General features: G+C 40.2%; 1 protein-coding gene across 2 annotated transcripts in view; it reads right to left on the reverse strand.

Annotated features, from left to right (window-relative positions):
• Window positions 1-8,622: 8,622 nt before the first annotated feature.
• The window catches only part of LOC306868334 (receptor-type tyrosine-protein phosphatase beta-like), a 37,394-nt gene continuing 26,144 nt past the window's right edge, over window positions 8,623-19,872 (reverse strand). The window contains exons 13-32 of one of the 2 annotated variants that reach the window (XR_013784094.1): window positions 19,084-19,353; window positions 18,727-18,990; window positions 17,227-17,493; window positions 16,757-17,041; window positions 15,288-15,566; window positions 15,060-15,203; window positions 14,692-14,956; window positions 12,837-12,943; window positions 12,652-12,757; window positions 11,254-11,331; window positions 11,135-11,152; window positions 10,927-11,008; window positions 10,751-10,841; window positions 10,582-10,658; window positions 10,074-10,208; window positions 9,862-9,984; window positions 9,584-9,783; window positions 9,175-9,310; window positions 8,955-9,075; window positions 8,623-8,875 (exon numbers count right to left, since the gene is read on the reverse strand). Coding sequence is in view for 1 of the 2 variants with exons in the window: in XM_079414438.1 (XP_079270564.1) it covers window positions 8,853-8,875; window positions 8,955-9,075; window positions 9,175-9,310; window positions 9,620-9,783; window positions 9,862-9,984; window positions 10,074-10,208; window positions 10,582-10,658; window positions 10,751-10,841; window positions 10,927-11,008; window positions 11,135-11,152; window positions 11,254-11,331; window positions 12,652-12,757; window positions 12,837-12,943; window positions 14,692-14,956; window positions 15,060-15,203; window positions 15,288-15,566; window positions 16,757-17,041; window positions 17,227-17,493; window positions 18,727-18,990; window positions 19,084-19,353 (3,035 nt within the window). In the remaining variant the exon portion in view is untranslated. The remainder of the gene's footprint in view (window positions 8,876-8,954; window positions 9,076-9,174; window positions 9,311-9,583; window positions 9,784-9,861; window positions 9,985-10,073; window positions 10,209-10,581; window positions 10,659-10,750; window positions 10,842-10,926; window positions 11,009-11,134; window positions 11,153-11,253; window positions 11,332-12,651; window positions 12,758-12,836; window positions 12,944-14,691; window positions 14,957-15,059; window positions 15,204-15,287; window positions 15,567-16,756; window positions 17,042-17,226; window positions 17,494-18,726; window positions 18,991-19,083; window positions 19,354-19,872) is intronic. The other variant, XM_079414438.1, reaches the window with a different exon arrangement.

The following is a 19,872-nucleotide window of genomic DNA, read 5'->3' on the forward strand; positions in this document are numbered from 1 at the left end:
TACTTATAGGTCTGTAATAACTAGCAGAGTGAGGATCGCCATTTTTGAATACAGGCACAATAACAGATGACTTCCAAGCACATGGGAACAACCCCTGAGAAAACTGAAAGATTGATCATTTTAGTGATAGGATTAACTAACGAGTCACTAAACTCTTTAAGCATTACCACATCCATACCAAATATATCCGTTGTCTCTGGATGGTTTAAGAGATGTAATTGTTCTTGTGATGTCTAATTCAGAGACGAGTAAGGGCTTGTTCCACTGTATTAACTGGATAAACTTCTTTATACTTAGGGGAGAAACATTGTGCAATTGTGACTACCGAGTCAACAAAGTAATAAAGTAAGTAAAGTAAAGTCGTGACGTATTGTCAAGTATGGTGACCCATACTCGAAATTGGTGCTCTGCGTTTAACCCATCCAAGTGCACACACACAGCAGTGAGTAGTGAACAAATGCACACACACACACACACACACACACACACCGTGAACACACACTCGGAGCAGTGAACACACACACACACAGCAGTGAACACACACACACCGTGAACACACACCCGGAGCAGTGGGCAGCATTTATGCTGCGGCGCCCGGGGAGCAGTTGGGGGTTCGGTGTCTTGCTCAAGGGCACCTCAGTCGTGGTATTGAGGGTGGAGAGAGCACTGGACATTCACTCCCCCCACCTACAATCCCTGCCGGCCCGAGACTCGAACTCACAACCTTTGGATTACGAGTCCGACTCTCTAACCATTAGGCCACAACTTCCCAAGCACTTAATTTTTAAATAATTAAGTGCTTGGGCTACATCAGTTGGATTGTTAGTCAGCTTCCCGTTTTCCATCAATTCAAGTGATGACTTCTCTTTTCTTTTATCATCTTTTAAGTAGTTCAACTGATTCCAGATTGTTTTAGAATGAACTCTCGCCTCATTAATTATTCTCAGGGAAAAATCAGCTCTTGCTTTTCTCAGGATCTTCACCACCTTGTTCTGTAATGTAACGAAATGTTGTCTATAATGACTAAACTTTGATCTATTTGCCGTTTTTAAAGCAAGATCCCGTTTTTTCATTAGCTCTAAAATATCTGAATTTATCCAAGAGACAGTATGTGTTTTTTTATTTTTAGGATTAAATTTACAACTGAAATCTTTAATAGTACTCTCTAATTTTTTGGAGAATTTGACTGTCTTCCTCCTGATCTTTTCCAGTTAATAAATCATCCCATTCAATCTGATGGACCACCCTTCTGAAGTCGTCTAGTTTGCGTTTTGGAATGCCATAAGAATCATATTTCCTTACGAATTAATTGAATCACTTACTAGATCATTTTCTGGCCACTAAAATCAAACTGTGGTCAGAAAGTTAACATATTAAAAGTTTTTAAAATTCTCTCTGCTCTGTGACTAAAAATTAAATCAATTTGAGACCTTGTTGAATTAGTTATTCTTGTAGGCCCATTACAGTTTTTCTCAGTGGCTTTGGTACATTTCTCGAATCATCCTTGACATTTGCAAAGCAGTAAGTGCATTTCTCAAAACAACTCGTACAAATAGCAAAACACCATGGATTACCTGCAAAAGCCAGTCTCTTGCTCAAAATACTTAGTTCATCTCTCAAAAATAAATATCTGTGTCAATGAACATGTCAGTGCCATCAGAATGACAAGTCCTTGTGTCATTGTGTACGGATAAGACAGTCAAATTGCTTGGTCATGTTGTCAATATAACAGTGTACTCTGGAGGGATGTTCTGATGGAAACTATGGCATCAGTTTGGATGACAGGTACTGTACTGAAATGCAGAAGGCTGCACTTCTTATGCATGCCATATTTCCTTTCAAAAGTACAAATTTACACATTATTGTATGTGGGATATTGATTGACAGAGACTGTTTGAATTATTGAGGATATGGTCGATGCACCCTTCAGCCATTGTAAGGCCATGATTGACAACATTATTTGATCTGATATGCACCTCTGTTCTTGGCCTCTTCTTCCTCTTCCTCTGTTTGGCCTCTGTACCCTTCCATGCATCCTTACTCCTCTTCTTCCTCTCGGCTGTTGACCCTGATCGTTTTCTGGATGTTCATCCATCGTCAGAATTTGTAACTTTTGTGTTGTCCTCTGTCTATATATGCTTTCCATTTGAAGGATCGTGAAATGCACCTTTGAGCTATTTCAGAGAACTGATTTATAATTGGTTGATCTATATTCTCTTCATTAGTGAGAGTCAAGATTCACTTGCACAATTCATGGCAAATTTACAAAAAGTCTAATAGAGATGTGTAGAAAATATGCTTGACAGTTTATGACAACTAGATCAACCATTTTGAATCTAATGACTTACACGATGAACTAATGACTAGATGTTTTGAGGAGAAAGGCAATAGCACAGAGAACTATAGAATACATTTTGAGCAACATGACATAAGCAATTGATAATGTAGGAAACAGCAGAGAATTGTACATAATTATTTGCATGGATGTACCAAAGCATTTGCAACTTGTTTAAAGAAATGAGAAACTGCTTTTTTGATGTGCACAAGATTGAACAGGTACTTTTGAGAATTTCAATTCTAATCTGAGAAATGCACCAAAGCGACTGAGAAAAACTACTATTTTGCTCCAGATCGAAGTGATCAGTTATCTGTTTGAGACTCTTTCTAACTGTTTTATCGTCCCAATTAATATTCAAATCTCCCATAATACTGTTTTAGTAATTGTTTCAAGTTTTCATAAAAATGTATATTTGAAGATGGTGGACGATAAATTACAATTAATACAAAAGACATCTGTGGTGATAGTATAAGGTTCAGACAAATACATTCCAAATCTCTGCAGTTTGACCAGGCTATTTCATTATACTGGATGCCAGTTTTCACATAAATCCTAACTCCACCTCCCTTAGAACCAACTCCATCTTTCCTAAACCATTTAAAACCAGGTACTTCTAATGCTGCAGACGGAGAATTTTCATGAAGCCATGTCTCAGATAAACAAAGAAAATCTAAATTAGAGTCTAATAAAAGATGATGAATTTGATCATGTTTTGATATAATACTTTGTATATTCAAATGCTCACCTAAGAGACCATTGTTCTTGAATGATTTACTGTCTGAAAGAACCCCCTTTTCCTATGTTTTTTAAATATCTTGATTTACAACTTTCCTTTTTAATTTTGCATAGACTTTGCAAACACTCGTGTAGTACCTAAACCAGAGTTCACAGAAACGCACGAGCTCGTCTGGTAAGTCCATGTCACTCCCGCTCACCGCACGGGAACCCAGGCCTGCCTCAGATGCCAAGAACTCCACATGGAAATGCTGCGGAACGTCAACTCCGGACATGGAAACACCCGGCAACTCCCCGCACCAACACCTCCACCAACACCCAGCGAGACGGTCCGTCCGTCCGTCCGTCCGTCCGTCCGTCCATCCATCCATCCATCCATCCATCTATCCATCTATCTATCTATCTATCTATCTATCTATCTATCTATCTATCTATCTATCTATCTATCTATCTATCTATCTATCTATCTATCTATCTGTCAGTCTGTCTGTCTATCTATCGTTCTATCTATCTATCTATCTATCTATCTATCTATCTATCTATCTATCTATCTATCTATCTATCTATCTATCTATCTATCTATCTATCTATCTATCTATCTATCTATCCGTCTGTCTGTCTGTCTGTCTCAAACATATCTGACATTAAAAGTGTTCTTAATTCTTAATTAAAGACAGAGCGAGGGAGGTTAGTGTGTTGAGCATAGCCAGACAGTGACATACCGCCACCAAAAGTGCGTACCTGTAGGATAGCTGGATCCGACATGGACTCCACTAGGCCGGTGTGACACCAGTTCATTATGGTAGCGCCCAGCCGCTGGGCCACCACTACCTCCCCGCTCATCACAGCACTCCACTCGGGGAAGACACCACCACCAAAACCCGGCGCGAGGGAGGTGAGTTTGTTGTACATAACCTGACAGCAACGTACCATGACCCAGAGTAAAATCCAATAAATTCTCTGGTTTGGTGTAGTGTGGACTAGGACAGGGATGAATATCTTCCGATAATACCTAACAAATCATGATAATTAGGCCTAAAGCTTCACTTTGATGAAGTCGAGTTGATGACTTTGAATGTTTCTTCACTCGCTTGTACAGAGATGGATAAATAATCTATCTGTCTGTCTATCTGTCTGTCTGTCTGTCTGTCTGTCTGTCTGTCTGTCTGTCTATCTATCTATCTATCTATCTATCTATCTATCTATCTATCTATCTATCTATCTATCTATCTATCTATCTATCTGTCTGTCTGTCTGTCTGTCTATCTATCTATCTATCTATCTATCTATCTATCTGTCTGTCTGTCTGTCTAGCTATCTGTCTGTCTGTCTGTCTGTCTATCTATCTATTTATCTATCTATCTATCTGTCTGTCTGTCTATCTGTCTATCTATCTATCTATCTATCTATCTATCTATCTATCTATCTATCTATCTATCTATCTATCTATCTATCTGTCTGTCTGTCTGTCTGTCTGTCTGTCTGTCTGTCTGTCTGTCTGTCTGTCTGTCTGTCTGTCTGTCTGTCTGTCTGTCTGTCCGTCCGTCCGTCCGTCCGTCCGTCCGTCCGTCCGTCCGTCCGTCCATCCATCCATCCATTTATCTGTCTGTCTGTCTGTCTGTCTGTCTGTCTGTCTGTCTGTCTGTCAGTCTGTCTGTCTGTCTGGCTATCTATCTATCTATCTATCTATCTGTCTGTCTGTCTGTCTGTCTGTCTGTCTGTCTGTCTGTCTGTCTGTCTGTCTGTCTGTCTGTCTGTCAGTCTGTCTGTCTGTCTGTCTGTCTGTCTGGCTATCTATCTATCTATCTATCTATCTATCTATCTGTCTGTCTGTCTGTCTGTCTGGCTATCTATCTATCTATCTGTCTGTCTGTCTGTCTGTCTGTCTGTCCGTCTGTCCGTCTGTCCGTCCGTCCGTCCGTCCGTCCGTCCGTCTGGCTATCTATCTATCTATCTATCTATCTATCTATCTATCTATCTATCTATCTGTCTGTCTGTCTGTCTGTCTGTCTGTCTGTCTGTCTGTCTGTCTGTCTGTCTGTCTGTCCGTCCGTCCGTCCGTCCGTCCGTCCGTCCGTCCGTCCGTCCGTCCGTCCGTCCGTCCGTCCGTCCGTCCGTCCGTCCGTCCGTCCGTCCGTCCATCCATCCATCCATCCATCCATCCATCCATCCATCCATCCATCCATCCATCTATCTATCTATCTATCTATCTATCTATCTATCTATCTATCTATCTATCTATCTATCTATCTATCTATCTATCTATCTATCTATCTATCTATCTGTCTGTCAGTCTGTCTGTCTGTCTGTCTGTCTGGCTATCTATCTATCTATCTATCTATCTATCTATCTATCTATCTATCTATCTATCTATCTATCTATCTATCTATCTATCTATCTATCTATCTATCTATCTATCTATCTATCCGTCTGTCTGTCTGTCTGTCTCAAACATATCTGACATTAAAAGTGTTCTTAATTCGAACTGTGTGATGTTTGGATGGTTGTAATTATCATGGCTGTTCTCTCGAGAGGCTGAGTCCCTCAGAGATCTGACCCTGGATATAACAGACCGTGGGAAGGACATTGCATCCTATGTTAGAGTTTGAAACATTTCAACAAGTCCTGTTTACAGACTCTTAGACAAAAAGCTGTTGTGATGATTTACTGTCCATGCAGAGCAACATCTGCCCCTAAAACATCCTCATTGCAAGCTCTTGTTATTCCATTAAAAGGGCTAAAAACACATTATATTTTTCATTTTCACGTGATATTTGTAAGTTTAACATTGTGAGGCCAAGTTCATGTTTCTTTGTTTTAGCTGTTCGTGATTAAAACTTTAAAAAAAAAAAAAAAAGGTCTTGAGTTGACCTGAGCTATAGCAGCACAGATCAAAAGTTAGGAGTAAAGCTTCCTGTCTATTTTTTGTCTATCCATCTATTTAGATTATTTTTTCATTTTTATTTTTATTGTTTTTACTTACCTGCTACTGTCCCTTTCTGGGACAAGAAATTAGTGAGGAGCGAGAAGGGCCCCAAAAAATATAATTTAATGACACTAGGTGACAGTGTATTCCATTGCTCAGTTGAAGAATTCTGGAGCCTCATTAATAAAGTGTGTGTATGCTCAGATTTGATCTTATAGAGTGTGTGTATGCTTAAATCCACACCAGTGCTCATATTTATTTGACATGGAAAAGTGCTTCATCAGTTTCAGAAGAAAACCCTCTAGGGACAATGCATGCTACTGAAGACTCAGAGTTGCTCATCTCCATCATCTTTTCTATGAAAGCCAGTGTGTCAGTCAGGTTACTGTGAGACAGGTAAGCAGCTGATATGAGCATGTTCACCAGGCTACACATTCAGTGCCCACCTCTGTCTATACATTCTTTGTAGCATGTGAACTCTGAGTAAACAGACCACAATTAATGAGCTGAAGGGTGTGAGAAGTAAATATAACGTAGAAAAACTTAAAAATAAAGATGTTCAGCCAGTTTCATACCTTTTACCATGTTTGCTCCCCTATTTCTTTGGCATTGTGTGATTCAGTCATGGGCTTGACGTTTCTAGACGTCTAGACGAGTCCTCAGAGATTAAATACCCTGTTAGCCTCATCAGGGACTCCGTAGGTCCAGACCAAGTTCAAGTCACTTGTGATGAGGCCTTATCCTTTGTTACTAAACTTTTGACTTTTGTCAAAAATTTTGTCAAAAGTATTTTTGTTCTGTTTATTTTTTCTTCTTTAATCCATTACCTGGGTTCCAAAACGGACACGAGCCTTTTAAATCCAAGGTCTTAAACCAATAAAAATGTGTGGTTGTACGTGACCGCTGCATCAGTCTTAGTAGACCTTGGATCTGTATCCTTCCATCCTGTCTTGATTTTAAAAAGTTGAGACAATGATGGTCGAGAAGGATCTTTTGGTGGTATTTTTACCTGTATGCCCCCATTTTGACTACACTGTCACAGATATTACAGCAGCACTTCAGTAAAATACTCCCACACTAGTTCTTTCTTCAAAGCCTTTGCCATCTGATGTTACAAACTCTTAATTGGTTTAGGGCAACAGTAAAGTATGGTGGAGCTTGTGTGTGACAGCAGGCAATTCCTAGGCCACCTCCTAATGAAGGCAGAAGCACATGCACCACCTGCCACCTGTAAGGGACAGAAGAAGAAAACAAAAGGACAACCCACAGAATGCCCCTCAAACATGAAAAAACTTTTACCACTGCAGTGTCGATCTTCTGATAAACACCACACAGCCAGTGTCACACCACCTGGACCATCTACACCACAGAGAAGGCCAAATATCAATGCAGTTCCAGCAATGTCTAAAACCACAAAGCACACTGTAACAAACAAGAAGAGCAGAGCAATACTGCACAGGTGACAAGAGTAAAATACACAAACAATATTTAATATAATCCAATGAAATCAAATATCTAATGAAATAATAGAAAAACAAAATAAAACATGGAACTAGCAGGAATGCATCTAATGGACCACACACACTTTCTGAACAGTTTGCTCATTACGTTTTATTGCTCTGGGCTCAATGAACCATTAAAATCACAACTTCTCATTTATGGTCCTCAAGGGACCTTCTGTGAATGTTTGTAGCTAGCCCTTCACTGTGGAGGAGGAGCCCACAGTGACCACAGTTTCCCTTAAACTATTTTTTTTTTGTGGGGGGGGGGGGGGGGGGGCTATGCTGCTCAAGCTCCAGTCGCTGCTCACAATATCGGCCTGCATTTTCTCTTCCCATGCCCTTCCATATTGTGTGTGTGTGGGCCATACACACTTCTCCTGTTCCTCCAGAGGCAGCGGCACCTGCTCCAGTCCACAAGCCCACTCCAGTCCAAGTCCCAGAGTTCAGTCCCGTGAGCCCGTCAGCTCTTTGCTTGTCCTGTCTCAACCACAGAGGTCACCCTTGAGCTTTACAGCTGAATCACATCTTGTGATATCCACACTACTGAGATCCACTGAATCAATAGATGAAAAATAACATTGCTTTTTGTAGAATTGTCTATAACTGAACTGAACTATTTTCAGATTGATGGACTTCACACTGTTATTGATCTGAACTGAACCAACACTGAACTCAACACTGGCTTGCTGAATTAGTGTCTGAAAGACTGACACCATCGGATAAGGACAAAACTTAAACAGAATTAAAATGGGTGAAGGCGCTATCTTCTTCAGTAGAGCTGCTTTTGCTTGCATCTTGCAACATCGGAAATAAACTGAATTGAATTAATATGGAACTAACTGGAGCTGAATTACAACATTGCTGGGTTTTTGTAGAACTGTTTATAGCTGATTGATTAACTTTTTAATTGATTTGAACAAAACCAACACTGAATAATGACACTTTTCAAGCTGAACTGTGTCTATTGTGTTTCTATAACTGATCCTGCTGTTTCAGGTTGATCTCTGTGAATCTACCTTGACACAATCTTTATTCTATAAAGCTCTATAGAAATAAAGGTGACTTGACCGTATAATGAGTTCATATACATGGTAGAGGAAAACAGACATTAATTTTGTTTTGTAATGTTTTTATTAATATAAAATAAGCTATGACATTTAATTAATGATACATATTATATTATGCAAGCATTAACATAAACTCTGAATTAATATTGAATAATATATGTACATGATATAATTCTGTTACATCTAGGCATACACATGGCATATTACCTTAAATTCATTTTCAAATCAATTTTTACATGTGTTTGACATTAAAGTGTTTGGTCCCTTTTTTATCCACCTGCACTTCAGCGTTTGGAGTAGACCACATCTATATGAGGAAATACAAAATATGAATTAGATATAAGAAATATATGATACAGACATGCAGACATTAGCTGCACACTAACCTCTGTGGTAATCTGGATGCACATTTTCATAGATGGGATACAAGAGGTTTTCCTGTTCACTGCGCAGTTTTCTTGCCCGGAGCACGTCCCGCACACACTGATAGAGGTACGAGTACTGGCACTGGTGCAACACACATGACAAACACATTTGATATACTTATGTGTGTGTGTATTCTCTCTATTTCAAAAGCAGTGGTGTTTTTTACAGATGAGCACTCACCTCCGTCTGCACCATGTGTGTGCGATGAAGTCTCAGATCAAACACAGCACTGTAGATGTCCACCGTGTCTCTAGTGTCCAGCTGCTGAAGGACTCTGTCAAGAGCGATAAAGGTTCCGGTGCGGCCCACTCCAGCACTGTCAGAGATAAAAAGTGCACAACGATAAACACTCCTCCTTCAGAGGAAGATCTAGATTTGCTGAAGTTGCTTTGCAGCAAGTATACTAGATCTCAAGCAGAATGTTCTGCTTTGCTTATTTGAATCATGTTTGTTAATTACTCTTAGACAGATAGAAATTTGCAAGCATTTGGAGAGACATTTCCATTTGGGACAGTGCCTAAGTTAGGATGGACAACTTCAGTCCTGGAGGGCCCCATTCCTGGCTTGAGTGGATTCACAGACTACTCACGACTATGATCAGGGTAATAATGATTTGTCTGTCCACCTGCAGTGCACTACAGAGGCTCCAGAGAAGGGCGCCCGGTTGATATAATCTCTCACAGTTCGCACAAACTGAATGAGCGACTGCGTGATCTCTGGAACGCCGTGATCCGGCCACACGGTGTAGTGAAACTGACGCACCACTCTGGAATAGCTCAGCTGCTCCTCCTGGACAGACATGCAGCACGGCTCATTAGTGTACTCCTAGCAGAACTCATCTGTGAGGAACAGAGACGTTATACCCACGTTGCAGATCTTGAATTCTCGGATGGTCCACTCGGGCAGCACAGACTCGGACTGCATCTGGACGACCAGATCCCCATAGTACAGCGGCTCCTGATCAAATGGCCAGTAATGGTCACACTTCACCTAAATAAGAGAGTCAAACACAAATTCATTGAGCTGACGCCAAAAGAGCCTCATGAGCAGAAGAATCACGTGTGATCATATGGACATACCCTTCCTTTCTCAACACATTGTGTCACCATAACTATGTTGTGCACGTTCTGCTCCCAGACCATCTTCCAGAAATCGTCTTTAGTGCCAGGTAAAGGACCCTGAGTCGCTATATACTCCCGTCTGAAGTTATTGCCCTTTAAAACAAACCATGTGATATGTTTAGTTAAGTGTCACTGGTTAGCCTTAGGAGAGAAACAAGTACTTATAGTATATTTTTGCCCACCACTGCTCAAATTTGTTTCGTATTTATTTTTACACAATTTTTGTTGCTATTTATACTTGGTGAGAACTGTCTCTAACACTATTTACCATATTTTTGATGAAATCATGTGTCAAATGCTTTTAATTGAAATATTTATTACTTAAATACACAACCATGTCTGGCAAACTATAGCCTCACAAAATGCATGCACATAATTTTTTTTGTGGTCTGTAATTCAACATGCTTTTTGTATGACAGACTTTTGACTTGTGTTATTAATGTACTTCCATGGCCAGAGATCTTACAGGAATATAGCTGGCATTAATATAATCTGAGCAGGAGTCATCATCAACATAGGACAGCTTCACCCGTGTAGAATCATCTGTTCAAGGAACACGTCAAAATACATTTAGAAAAATTGTATTACAATAATATTAGCTATTTTAACAAACACTCTGATTTGCCTGGACGTACAAGGCAGAATATTGTTGTAGCGATTTTTGCCTCTGTTTTCAGGCAATAACGCTGCATCTTGAGGTTGGTTACGACCAACATCCTTCAGGTCCTGAAAGCAGAACAAAGAGTTAATGTGTTCATTCTGAAACATCCCAAATATCATATTATGAAATGTGGAGGATAGTGTATTTTACCTCATATTCCTCAGAAAGGAGGTAGTTGGAGTCTGCTCGAAGTTTAGCTAAATGGGACTCAAAATTTGTGATGCTGATGGGACTGTAGTTGGAAAAGACAAAACTATCTTACAATAAATAACAGAAAAAAATCAAGAGTTCATTTAAAGAACATACGGTATACTGAAAATATCACAAAAATATCCTGCTCTGGGATGTAATACAGTACCTTGAGACGCGACGGTTCCTAAAACACAGGAGAAAATCACACTGTAATAAGAATTTACGCTGCTGTTTAACTGCCATTATAACCTGTAGTAAAGATGATATAAATGCAGTCACTCTTACCCTCTAACAATGACGTGACTTCCCGAGGGTTGTCTTTCTCTTCTCAAACTCATTCTGACCACAGGCTCTTGTGCTCTCCTGGGAAAGACAAAAACCTGCCATCACTAACTACTGACTGCCTGAGACTTGTCATCTTCAGTATCTGATTAGATATTGTTCTGTTCCTCAGCTAAAGTCAATACCAACTCATCACTGCCAATCAATCATCGCCAACTCTAAACTCTAACTCTGGCCCTTTTTTTTTTTCAAAATTTCTATAGATACTGTGAACAATGGTATTGTAAATAGTTTTGTTCAAGCCCTGCCACAAACTGTTTTCATCACTACCAATATCCATTAGGCGTGGAACGGTTCAACTTTTTCACGGTTCGGTTTATATCACGGTTTCAGGACGTTTAGGGAAACACTATACTGTCAAATAACAATAAAGAAAATAAGAATAATCTATCAACTACAAGCAACAGCACAAATACAAAATACAATAGAGTAAAGATACAAATAAACCAATCAGTGATTTTCAGGGTTTTTTAGGTAGGTCTATAGCATTAGTTTTTAGGTACAGAAATTGAATAAAGTAATCAAATGTAAAACAGCATTGCATATTTGACTGTATAAATTAAAGATTAATCTTTATTAAAGTTACAAAAGCGATTCAATCAGGAGCAGTGAGTGATTTCTTTGTTGTTGCTGTTTGATTAATATTAAGAAAGTGCTGTCACTTTAAGAGAATGCACTGATACTGTATACGTTCAGCCGGCTATGTCTGCTATAGGATACTTACCAAGACGGGCATTTTGACAGATTTTTTGTGTGAATGTGTCCATTCAAACACAGAGAGAGCTTCATATTTGCACACATCTTCTCACTGCGCGCGCCTCTGGCTCTTAAATGTTTAAACTGGTAAAGCTTACATGAGTTTAGTTTAAACACAGATATCAGCGTGTGCTGTTCAGGTCTCACCTGTGCGCGTGATGACGGAATAAATGCTCATATTCCAGCATGCGGCACTCACACTGAACAAGAGTGAATGCTTTGTCCACTTTCTTTCCTCATGGCTGCTGTTGTAATGTATTGGGAAGCCAGAATGCATATCGATCAACAGAAACATACATTAGCCGAACTCTGCTTGTTTTAGGTGTTTTTTATAAGAAACCATATTACAGATGCATTGTCAGGTTTAAGTTGAACCGTGGTCCTAACCGTGTGTGGAGAACCGTACGGTTCCGTGCCACCCTTAATACCTATGTACAAATGTATCATCAGTAACCCCTCAAATCAGCTGGGTAAAGAGTCTGTGATGTTTAGGACAGGGCATGTTGTATTTGAGTTTTAGATTTGATGTTCTAAATATTGACTTTGATGACTTTAGTAAAGTGCAAATTGTAAAGTGGGACTCACATTTTGTGGACTTTCTGTCTGCAGATCAGCAGAACAATTAATCCCACCATGGTGGCGATGAGGAAGAGTCCAGCGCTGACCCCTTCGATGACCCCACTCAATGGCTCTGAACACACACATATATGAAGAGTTAACCAGCACATCTTACCAGTCGCCCTTTAATATGGTCAAGCCACGTGTGATACCTGCGTCTGTCATGAGGGGCTTGGACAGGTATGTATCTGTATAGAGCGGAGAGAGAAACTCCTCGTGATCCTCATCAAATAGTTTCGTAAACGCTCGAACACTGAGTCTGAGAATCACAAGACAAAGAGTCCAAGAGATCACCAACAATCACCTGACTGCAGACGCCATTTGACCTTCGCATGTTTGTTAATAATGGCATGAATGTGGATTTGAGCATCCTAGAAACATATGTGTTCAAGGGCTAAACGTGAGGTTAGGGATAGGTTTAACCCTTTCAACTCACATGACCATCTCCTGAGACGTTGGTTAAGTTTTGGATACACTGGTCATCAGGGATTGAAATTAACTTTTTCACTGACCATCCAATTTGGCTACTACATTTTTAAGTTACCGGCCATTCATAACTTCTACTAGCCAAAAAAAAAACCCAACAGAAATAAACCAACAGCCCGAGGCTGTCTACACTGGAAGTGACAAAGCAACCATTGCAAATCATTTTGCGTCAGTCATAGGGATGTGCAATACTAACAAAACAAATTCTGGGATTTTATCGATAAAGATAATTAGAGGATATTTTGCTGAGTGTGTTATTGTGCTGGTATTTTAAGGACTGCCGTGGACAGCTGACTCCTACAGTTTTTGATATTCTTCATATTCTGTGTGGTCAGTTCACAGCAGTGAAAGAAATTCATCTTTTCCAGTAAGTTTACATTGATTTGACCTTTTATGGGCATTTTTCTTTTATGGGCATTTTTTTCATTTTTCTATCTTTATAAAATTATTTTTCTAAAAGTGTGCATCATCTTTTGACTCAAATTCTTACATTTAATCAGTCAATTATAATAATGCATATAGGCTGTTACTAAACAAATGAAATCAGTATCAATAAAATTCATCTTTACAGAAGATGCATATGAAGTGGCATTTAGATGTATTTACACATGCAGCTAAGAGGGACATGGAATGTTTTAGCTTGCAGTTAGAAATGTATAAATAATGTTTTATATTTTAAACATGAAATTTTGAATACTGATATTTGAAATTATTTAAAAAATGAAAAGATACTGTATATGTGAAATTAAAATCACCAGTAGGTGGCATCAAGTCACTGTTAATAATTGAGTCATTGCGATTGAACCGAATCATTTAAACGATTGATTGATTGATTGATTGATTGATTGATTGATTCAGGAACGAAACACGGTCATGTTGCTCAGAGACGCAAAACAGCGCAGTGGTTGTATTTTGAATATTTTTTGTTGTCGAAATAGCACAAAAACAGGAAATATGGTGGCTAAAACGTAAGTCTCTTGATATTATCTTATTGTTTATTGAACTGTTGAATAAAATCAATATCACATTTGTAACCTGATTTTTAAAGAAAAAACGTCACTCTTCGTGTGATATTGATTAGCTATATGATTGTAAATAAATATTTACATTTTCTGCCCCCTTATCTTGAATTATGATCCTTCTTAATGCATATTAATAGACTGAATCATGCAGTGAAAGAACGCACTCTAAATGCACACGCGCACTAGTTAGTCTAACCAGACTTCATCACATAGTCGCGTATGAGTGCACACTGTAGGTGTGTCTTGTTTGGTTTTTGCAATATACTCGATAATGTCATGATGTCTCACAAGTTCAGTATTTGCGCTAAACCTGACATAACATAACTTACGAAAAGTAACCCTCCAAATTGGCTAGTGATTTAACAGCGTTACCCGCCACAGCTGATTTTTACCCGCATTTGCTGGGTTGGCAGGTGTTAATTTCAAACCCTGCGGGTCATGTAGGAACACCCTATTAGCAACAAACAGCATAGTCTGACTGCAGTGTCAGATTCATCACCTGTATGCTGTCTTGGGTTTCAGTGGGCCATCACAGAAGATCGCCTGGTGTTGAGACGCGTCAGCTGATGGTTTCTGATCACATCGTCCTCCCAGACTCTCCATGCCCGACCCCAGGTGGATCTCAAACTCCTGTATTGTGCTCTGGCTCTCGTCGCAGTGGCTGTGGAAGTAGCTGGTCTGATAAGCTTTGACAGAGCCGTTGGATCTGTAGTCCAGGTATGAGGGAAGAGGATGATGCTGGTATGGCTGCTGGTTTTCACTGTCTGAATCCAACCAAAGAGAAGGATCATTGTATTACTTTGGTCGTGTAAGGAGACAAGAGGACCTCTGAGTAACATAAAAAAAGAGGAAAGAATGGCTTCCAACCATCAGATTCAGTTACGATGATGGAGAAGAATTGCACAGCACCGTTGATATCACTGAACCAGCTGCAGTTGAACTGGAAGAATATGCTTGACTTGGTAAGCTGAACTGTATTCTCATCGACACGGGTCGAGGGCAGAGGTGGACCTGAGAAGACACAAACTATTCAGTAACCGTTCCTGTCAGAAAGTTATCTGATGATTAATATCAAACAAAAACGCCCTAACTCACGGTCTATCATAGTGACCACATTCTCCATGACTGCCTCACTGGTCATGCTGTCAGAGATGACTTTGACAGAGACGGTGTACTGCTTATGAGGCTCCAGATCTTTGATCAGATAGACGGTGTTCTCTTTGACTGTGCGCTGGGAGTACACCATTCTCTGAGAGTCCTTTCTCGAGCACTCGATGGTGTACGAGTCAAAGTCAGCTTCTGGGGGACTCCAGGAACAGGAGATGGCTGTGGAGTTCTGAGGACGGCAGTGCAGACTCTGAACACGCTCCGGCTCTAAAGACAGAAAGAAACACACACATTCCACTAGTGCTACACCTACAGATAATGCCATATGTTATTGTAGTTGAGTGGTTTATTACTCTGCTATTAAGCAATAGAGCAGGGGGCTCATTTATAAAACTCTCTGTAGATTTCAGCCTAAAAGTATACGTAGGCACAAAAGCTTGATTTTGCGTACGCACAGAAGTTTTCAGATTTATAAAACCATGCGTACACCAGAACCTGTGCAAAAATCCCTTTATAAATCCCAGTCAGGGGAAGATTATGTGTACGTGCATCTCCGTCACACGTCACACCATGTTTAACACCATCAAAGGTTACAAGACATTAAGGAAATATGAGATATGGACTATAAATGCCATTTGTGCCATACATTTTTATTGCAAAAAAATCATCCAATATCCTTGTTATGTTTTAGAATAAATATATCAAAATATCCCCTCGAGGTCCACTTTGATGCAGAGTTTACCTCCAACCCTGATCGAAGGGAAAGGGAAGTGGTGTGTGGCCAAGTATGGTGACCCATACTCTGAATTTGTGCTCTGCATTTAACCCATTCAAGTGTACACTCAGTAGTGAACACACACACACCCGGAGCAGTGAATACACACACACCGTGAACACACACCCGGAGCAGTGGGCAGCCAATGCTGCGGCGCCCGGGGAGCAGTTGGGGGTTTGGTGCCTTGCTCAAGGGTTTCACCTCAGTCGTGGTATTGAGGGTGGAGAGAGTGTTGGTTATTCACTCCCCCACCTACAATCCCTGCCGGACCTGAGACTCGAACGCACGACCTTCAGGTTACAAGTCCAACTCTCTATCCATTAGGCCACGGCTGCCACGATCTAACACACCCCAACAAGCTAATCTAGATTGTATGGGTCTTTACCTAGAAAGTTACAAGCAGGTGAGTTTCAGATCAAGGTTGGAACTAAACTCTGCAGGAAAGTCGAGGCCAGAGTTGAGAACCCCTGCAGCACATACTTGCCATCCTCATGCAGGTCTCTGCAGAGACAGATTGCTGTAAAACTACTACACTATGATCTTGTCCAAACTGAGATGATTCTGGTGACCAGTTGTCTGTAGACTGGTGAAATAATTAAAAAGGCTGGTTTGGACATACTGTTTCCCGTAGGGATGACTGATAAACTGATTCTAATACATGTGTGTCTGGTGCTCCACTGACTTGTCCTGATGCTCCTGTAGACCGGAAAGCTGTAGGTAGGGTTGTTGGTTCCGGCGCCGCTGACCGTACGCAGGCTGATGTTGTACTGGCGGCCAGGGTACATGCCTTTCAGAATACGGTTTCCAGATGTGGGGCTGTGGTAGGGGTTGAACACAGACAGGTGATCCCTGGGGCTCCACTGAAGGTCAAAGTCATCATAAGCAGTGTTTTCTGGACTGCTCCAGGTGATCTCCAGGGAGGTATTAGTGATTTCTCCAAAGGAGAACGAGACAGGTGGCCTAGGGTCTACAATACATCAAAGCAATTAAGGAGAAGAGTCCAACATATACAATCAGTACTGCAATTAATTACTGATTCTAAAGTTAAACTGAAGGAAACTGTGACCCCTCTTAAGGTCTGTTGCGGTCGATTCAACACGTCTAGTTCATGTTGTCATGTATTATTTCTTGCGACATACAGGACGCACTTACCCGTCCTGCCGGTAGTAGTTGCCATGTTGGTGAGATCTCCACTGTGTGTAAGGACCACAGCCTGGTACAGTCGTCCAGCCACCAGCCTTTGAAACGTGTAACTTCTGCTCTCCGGGCCCAAGTTCTGCTCTGCTTGTTGAGTCCCATCAGGGTTGTAGATCAGCAGGGTGTAGCTGCTAACTTCACCCCCGGCCTGTTTCCAGCTCAACCACAGACTCTCAGAGCGTCTTCTACTGTCGGCATGCAAGAACGTCACAGCTGCAGGAACTACAGAAAACACATTTAACAAAGGTATTGACTATTATGATCTTTATTAGGGATGCACCGATATGGAAATTTTGTCCAATACCGCTAACTGATAATTCTTCATTTTTGAAAGCCGATAACAGATATGTTGGCCGATAAATCTAAATCAAAATTTTATATAATTTGTAAGAGCCTGAAACAAAAAAGTCTGACCATTAAAAGCCATGTTAAACATAAATCAAATATATACAGCAGCCTTTGAGCCAGAGTGAGTTTTACAATTAATTTTACACTCTTATTACCAACTTTCTTAATCAAAAAATTGCCTTACAAATAAATAAAATAACACCTAAATAGTGCAAACAAGTCACTGGACAACGTTACTTATGTGAAAAAAATTCAAATGCATGTGCCACGGAATTATAATAAAACGGAATAGCTTCTGCACGGACAATAATGGAATGATGTTAATTAAACCATATTGTTTATGAGAAAAATAAGATAAAAATAAAAAAGGTGGTTATTATTAATAATGCATAAATTATTTTGAAAAATAAAATTAAAGTTTCAAATAGCAGCATTGTTGTTCAATCTGCATGCGCTGTGGAAGAGCTGAATGAACACCGGTAAACTGAAGCGCTGTTAGCGGGTTAATTAGGTGCTAAATATAAATAAATATATAGACATAAACATAATATTACAACTATATAAAATATATACACAAAAAGATGCAAATGAACAAGTGAACTTGAACTAAGCTACGTGTCAGAATGTGTGACTCCTGTTGTGAATGCACTCTTTGCTCTTCCAAGCATTTTATGTAGCTTTTATGACAGACTTTCCCTGCACATGTTGCACTTAACTGTATTTTCCTTTTCAAAGTGATTCCAATCACATTTCAAGCAAGTCAAACCCATCATGGCAAACATTGCACATTTGAAGTGTCTCTGAAGGACATAATACATTATTTATCGGCTTTAATACATTGGCCAAATTTGCTTATCGGGTTGATAACGATAACACTAAAAATGCACATTTATCGGCCGATACCGATATGGTGGCCAATATATTGTGCATCCCTAAAATTGAAAACCTTTACCTTCATGAACAAATGTGACCAAAACAGTAAAACTGTGATAAATATATGATTGTGTTTGCTGTTAAACTGCTGTGATTGGGCCTGACATTTAACTGTATCGGAACTACAATTAAAAAAGTACATTTTGGCTACTAGCAGATTGGTGTGTTGTTCACCTGTCCGGGCCCACACGGATGAGTCGTTGGTCTGATCCCCACTGCGGGTCAGAACGACCACCTTGTACTGGGTCCCAGGTTGAAGGTCTTGGAAAGAACAGTCCTGCATGTTCACCATTCCTGTTTTCTGAATATGCAAACTTTCTTCTCCAGTATACAGAAAAACATCAAATCCATCAAACTCCCCATCTGGCAGAGCCCAGCGGAACGACAGGCTTGTGGTTGTGTTGCTTACGACGGACAGGTTATTAACAGTCGCTGGACCTAAAACACACACATTTTCAGACACTGTAACCATTCAGTTCATCTGCTGTGTGATCACAAGTTAAAACTGAGAAAAAGGCATCATCTACACACAGGTTCTGCCCTCAGCAATGACAGCTTTGCTGCTGCTTCCTCCACTGATGGTTTGCATCACAATGCGATATTTTTTTCCTGGAGTGAGCTGTCTGAAGTAATGCTGGCTGGCTTCTGCAGTCTGAGAGCTGTTAGACACCAGAGATCCCCTCTCATCCAACAGCTGCAGCCGATAGCCGTCATACACCCCTCGACCCGCCTGCCATGACACCAGCAGACTGGACGTGCTGCGCTGGTTCCCCACCTGTAGGGCGCTCACGGAGGAGGGCACTGCAGAGCAAATGAGTAACAGAGCAACCGATGATTGGATTATGTCCATCTGTCTGCACACCTGAGAGATTGATGTGTGTTGATAGGAGGAAAAACACTCCAACAACGATGTTGAATCCAATCAATAAAAAATAATAAATAATATTATCCCGCACATGCTTGATGCTTGATGAAGATCAGTGGACCGAAATGTCGCTGTTTCTTGTAATAAATTTCTATATTTAGCATGGACTGATAGTGTGCGGGATAATATTTATTATTATTATAGTGAAAAAAAAATAATTCCAGTAAATTCAGACAGCCAAAACCTAAAAATTTGGTGACTTTGGTGACATATAGTATGATGGAATAAAAATATCAGTAGCCACTATTTGGCTGTAGTACTCAATGGCTGCATATAGGCTGAAATCTATAAACCATTGTTGCAACAAACTGAACCTCTTAACTTTTAGATTTTATCGCAAGTAAAAAAAATAAAAAAAATAAAAACATTTGTGTTGGGTGAGATTATACAAAGAT

Source organism: Barbus barbus, assembly GCF_936440315.1.
Source record: "Barbus barbus genome assembly, chromosome: 50".
Lineage (NCBI taxonomy): Eukaryota > Metazoa > Chordata > Actinopteri > Cypriniformes > Cyprinidae > Barbus > Barbus barbus.